Source organism: Berghia stephanieae, chromosome 2 (assembly GCF_034508935.2).
Source record: "Berghia stephanieae isolate SIO BIC M18660-M18661 chromosome 2, UCSD_Bste_1.3, whole genome shotgun sequence".
In the NCBI taxonomy this organism is placed as follows: Eukaryota; Metazoa; Mollusca; class Gastropoda; order Nudibranchia; family Aeolidiidae; genus Berghia; species Berghia stephanieae.
Genome location: NC_088361.1, coordinates 25,236,530 through 25,242,529, shown reverse-complemented (window position 1 = coordinate 25,242,529; position 6,000 = coordinate 25,236,530). Strand labels below are relative to the sequence as shown.

Here is a 6,000-nt window from a genome sequence, read left to right as displayed (position 1 = left end):
AGAAGAAGAAGAAGAAGAAGAAGAAGAAGAAGAAGAAGAAGAAGGAAAGCATCACCGAAGAATGTTGCGACTTAGATTTACACTATGCTATTCTTATATCTTAAGAAAGGGCATCTTACTTGAAAAAACAGGTCAATGAGTCCCTGGTTGTCCTTACAGTGAATTTGAGGAGTGTTTATCCCTTGCTCAATGAGGTCCTCCCTTTCCTTGGTAAAGATGTGGTGGTGGAACATTTGGTGTAATTTCTCATTAGCTGCGTTGATGCAAAGCTGGTCAAAACCATTTTTCTGAACACACTCAAATCCAGAAAAATCCAAAATTGATATGCTGTTGAGTCTTTCTCTGTTATAAAATTTGTGGATATCGTTGTCTTGTTAATTAAATCATAATAAAGAATATAACCTTGTTCTTTGAAATATGATTGGAATAATGTTAGGACAATTAGTTTCTGCGTTGTAAATCTTCTTTATTTAGTTAAACCTTCAATAATTATAGCAACGATTGTTTGATGGTCTTTGAACCACAATTTATGATCAGCAGGTTTGGAAGATTTCAAAAGTACGTTTTTGTTGTTGTTGTTGCTTTTTATCTACCGTTTTGCTGTATTATGAAAAAGCAATAATCTTCAAAATATGTCAATTACCTTTGAGCATCTTGTGTTTGTAAATGCAGATTGACTTGTGCGACAATCCAGCCAAAAAGTCTAGAGTACAGAGCTTTGGCCATCGAGTCTCGTCCATCCTCCGCTTGGTGATACTTTTTGGGAGATTTTACGGCCTCTCCTGGAATATTTCACAAATAAATAGCGTATTTGTGTATTATTTGAATCATTATCACAGCTATCATGCTAACCTTTGCATAATGGAATAGGCACTTATATGAATATTAATATAAGATGATATGGAAAATGTAACGAAATGCTTCCGTGTAGGCGTCAGTTTACGACAGGATGTACGTCGTCGTAGTATTAGTTGTTGTTGTTATTGTAATCCCTCCGGAACAACCCTTCTTTTGTTGATACAGGTCGTATCAGATCATGCACCTATGGCCCGGAAGTTTGAATTAAACTACGTAGTGTGGGTGTTATTGTGAGAAAGGCATCAATCTTGTTTTCTCCGTAAACTTATAAGCAAAGTAGGATCCCTGTATTCTACGGAGTGACTTTGTTATGGTATGGCTTGATTGATATCTCGTAACTATGGGGCTGACGAATTTATTTATCCTTGATATGAGGATGTCCGGTATCAGGATGGGTTGTTGTTGTCCATGATTATGGAATCTGGGGAGTTTTAAGGAATTTCAGATGTTTACGGATATGACTAACATCCGGTTGTGTGGGTAGAATTTTGCTTCGTTTGCTTGATTTTTGCCTATAAATGCCAGAGTTTTGAGCAGTTTCTTCAGACCACTCAGCGGAGTCTTTTAGGCTCATTGTCTCAAAAGAGACCACTCAGCGGAGTCTTTTAGGCTCATTGTCTCAAAAGAGACCACTCAGCGGAGTCTTTTAGGCTCATTGTCTCAAAAGAGACCAGACAGCGGAGTCTTTTAGGCTCATAGTCTCTAAGCGATAACCACAGCGGAGTCTTTTAGGCTCATTTGTTTAACTCTTGTGTAGAGTTTGATTAAAGTCTTGTGTAGATTTAATTTGTGATTTCAATAATCTGTTCGGCTCTGGTGAGATTTTTGAATAATATGTTGCGATTACAATTATGATTGTGTTTTGATATCAATATCATAATATCACTTTAAATTTTGATTCTCAATTAATTAATCAGATAATGAAATTAATTGTGTAATATATTCTTGTTGTAAAGAAAATAAGCTTTTCTTGCTATAAAGCATTATTATTTCATATCTACAAAGTAAAGCAATATTAATCAACATTAATAAATTGATTTGTTAAAGTAAAATAATATTTACTCACAAATTAAGTGAGTTCGAATATAGATAGAGTTATATTCGTATGATTATCATATTATAACAAAATCATTTCTTTCTTTAAAGTGAATGAGCCGTTTGAGGCTGGGCTTTAACAAGCCAACTATAGGCTATACGCTCATAGCTTGACACTAATAGAAACTGAACATTCGCCTGTTTTATAAGTTACCTGTGAAGAACCATTTGCTTATTTTAATATCAGAACATTGAGAAACAATTGATCTGTTTATGAATACTGTGAAACCAGAACAATTTCAAGAAGAGACAAATTAACATTATTAGAACAACCTTACAGTTTTGTTGAATATCAAGGACACTCTTTTGGCTTCCTTCCACACGTCTGGATTGTGATTAGTTAGCTAGTTAATTATTAGTTGCCTGTATGACTGTGATGGTTGCAACCTATCTGTGAGATTGTCTGATGTGGTAGCGGTTTGGTAAAGTATTGATAATTAATTGATTTAATTATATATTTTCATATCGCTTTCATATCATATTCATCATCACACATCTCCATCAATTTGTCATCCATCTATTTGATTTCATACTTATTACATCTATCATTTCATCTTCACATCTCATAATATCTTTGTTATATTGTAATAAAATATATCTTCATTTAGCTTCAAAACCTTTATCAACGTATTGTGTTTGGTTATTGATCGGTGTCGTAGCTTGAATATAGCACACATAAACAAGGTTGCAAACTGCGCTACATAAGCATACGGTTTACGTGCGCACTTTGTGACAGAAAACCACACGAGGAAATAGAAAACTCTTTCGTTTTGAGATTTAAAATTTAGCAATAGGGTCATAACAGTTTTTTTGGGTTTTTTTTTACAAATATACGTTTAAGCTTTGCAATGGGTATGATTGCTTAAAGAGATAATTAATTGTAATATAAAGTAGCAACAAAAAATGAACATTGATTTGACCTACCTCTGATATTAATCAAATTTGATGTTAAAGCATCGCTGAGAGTCTCTGCCTGAATTCCAAGGAGGTTGGATGCTGGTAATATATGAGGCATACAAGTAAGTGTATATATCTTCACAAGAAAATATTATACACACATTGTGATAAGCTGGGGTTAATGACAATCCCACGAAAGGAAAATGCAAATAGAGTACCATTTTTCTGGACAAACAGACATCTTCATTCGTTCTTTGCATGTAATTTGAATATCTTGCAACTTTTTTTTTTTGCTACTAATAGTATCATAGAATTATTAAACCGCTAAAACTGCAAGCGCTTAACACCAACATCTCCACAGTGTCGTGTTTACAAAAATGTCTTTTAAGTAATTAATAGTCCAATGCTTGAAAGTGTAGACTTATTTGTCAACTTTTCAGCTATTTTCCATTACAATAAAAGCTTGAATTTTCCTTGCTTTACATAAACAAACACACGCGCGCGCGCGCACACACACACACACACACACACACACATACTCACACACACAGATGCACACAACATAGTCATATGTAAAAATGCAAAGATAAACTATCAACAACTTTTTATTGATATATATGTAGTTACCTAACATTTCTAGTAACATAATATTAGCTATAAAGTCAATTGTGGAGAATAAATATTTGAGCCTATGGCCTACACTCGGGCTCTTACTATTAAAACGTTACCTGAGTCAAGAGCTTTCCCCCTACAAAGAGTTACGGCCCCATCATGCAAGTTGTCATCTGCCGTAAATTCTATGTTGGTTAGATGAAGGATGGCACACAATACTGACAAAATTGCTTTGATGTCCTGAAGATAGACCCCGAAAGAGATGATTTAAATAATTTTGTAACAATCAGTTTTCTATACTTTAATATAGAATATTTAGGGAAAGCCTTCGCTAGAATACGTGGAATTCGAAGTCGTTTTTTTCTTAATGAGCAGTTTTCTGTTTTGAAATATTCTTGAGTCTTAATTAAGTCTGTTAAATCATTCTTGCGCTAAATAAAAACAACTAGTTTTATAATTTGAATGTTCATAGTATTCTCTTAGTAAAGTGATTCAAGTTGCCATCAAATACATGTGTAGGATTGCTTTGGCCCCAATATAAAGAAGTACGATTAAATTATAAAGATACAAATGCGTCCACCAGTGATACGAAAACAAGACAACCCAAAATGTACATTTGCATATGTCTGCTTCACTCTGACAAAGCACATTTCTTTTTACTTTTTTTTTTACTACAAAACGTCTACTTCAAATTGCAATCGATTACAATGCAACTCTAGTTGTCAAAAACGTTCAAACCTGCAGTGATCGTTGGTTTCCAATATTTGAGACTTTTTGACAAGTTGAGAGTTATCTATATTGATGGGTATTGAAAATTTGTAAAAATCTGGCCAAAATGGAAAAAAATTATTTTGTCAGAATATTTCAAACATGTTAAATCAGAGGTAAGGGCCACTTACATCATCAGTAAATCCCAATGAAGTCATCAGATCCAAGAGCTGATTGTATTTTGACTTTAAATGACTGATCTGGTTGTGAGAGAAAGCTGGTGCCCTTCCATGCCTTAGTATTCTGTACACATCCAAAAAAAATTGAGAAGAGCAATGCAAAAAGACAGTTTAGAATAGCATATTTGCAGTGATGAGAATCGAATAAGGGACTCGACTTGAGAAGCACCCTGGTCTCGTTGTGAGAAGGATGCTCTAAAATCAATGCCATCCACCGCTCCAAATAAGGCAGTTCCTAACGTTATATTTATCGACAGCGGGATGAAAATGAAAGAAAATATATAAATAATATAATAAGATCTCTCAACTTTAAACTACAACGAATTACACAGATTAAAAAGTTTCTATCAAAAGAGTCGGTAAATACAGTCGTCTACTTCCTAGTCCTATCACGTCTGGAATACTGCAACTCTGTATTAGCGGGTCTTCCATACACACACACATTGGTGGACTACAACGCCTTCAAAATTGCGCAGCAAGACTGGTTTTCGATAAGCACAACGCAAAGAGTGCAAACAACATGTTACGAGCACTTCATTGGCTGCCTGTTCGTGCCACTATTGAATACATGATCCCCAATGGTTGCTTCAACGCCATGAATGGTCGTGCATCGCCATATATCGAGGAGCGTATCACCATCAACGTTCCACCGAGACAACTGAGATCCAGCTCGATGCCCTTGCTGTCAGTCCAGAGATCACGGCTGAAATTTTCTGGCAATCGTGCGTTTGGTCGAATTAGCCCCTCTACTTGGAACGAACTGCCCATGGACGTGCGATCGTCAACAAGCACAACAGACTTCAAGAAAAGACTCTAGACCTTCTTTTTTTTTTAATCTTTGTGTGAAACATGACCTGCAGAATTGCTTTCGTAAAACGCTTTGAGTCTTTGATGTGAAAAGCGCTATACAAGAACGATTATTGTTATTATTATTATTATTATTATTATTATTATTATTATTATTATTATTATTATTATTATTATTATTATTATTATTACTATTATTATTATTATTATTATTATTATTATTATTATTATTATTATTATTATTATTATTATTATTATTATTTTTATTATTATTATTATTATTATCATTATTATTATTATTATTATTATTATTATTATTATTATTATTTCCTACTCACAATTCCTTTGGGGTAAGAACAATGCTTTTATTCTATTATCTGCTGGCTTTTCATTCCTTATCGTTATAAGATAAAACAAATGAAATTATTCATGCAGTAAAGTCGATTTCAAATGAACTGATTCCCACTTAGTCTCATCATATTTCTTTGTCTTGTCCATTTTTGTTACAAAATAATTCCTGATTTTAATGTGATCGTGGCTTATTCTGAAAATAATCACGTTGAATGATGTGAGGTGAATGATTGTTTCCAAGAATTGCTCGAACATCGTTCATAGGCTAAATGAGGTTAAACATTGTGAGGTGAATGACTGTTTCCAAGAACGGTTTGAATACGTTTAATACGTTTAATGAGGTTAAATGTTGTGAGGTGAATAATTGTTTTCCAATAACTGCTCTAACTCCTTTATCAGGTCTAACGTGCCTACAAATGGTAGCACATACATA

General features: G+C 33.9%; 1 protein-coding gene across 1 annotated transcript in view; it reads right to left on the bottom strand.

Annotated features, from left to right (window-relative positions):
* Positions 1–6,000, bottom strand: part of LOC144964559 (uncharacterized) — a 49,182-nt gene that overhangs the window by 36,672 nt on the left and 6,510 nt on the right. Inside the window, exons 6-10 of the mRNA XM_078898987.1 lie at positions 4,362–4,473; positions 3,579–3,702; positions 2,878–2,949; positions 644–782; positions 120–342 (exon numbers count right to left, since the gene is read on the bottom strand). Of these exons, the coding sequence (XP_078755113.1) occupies positions 120–342; positions 644–782; positions 2,878–2,949; positions 3,579–3,702; positions 4,362–4,473 (670 nt within the window). The remainder of the gene's footprint in view (positions 1–119; positions 343–643; positions 783–2,877; positions 2,950–3,578; positions 3,703–4,361; positions 4,474–6,000) is intronic.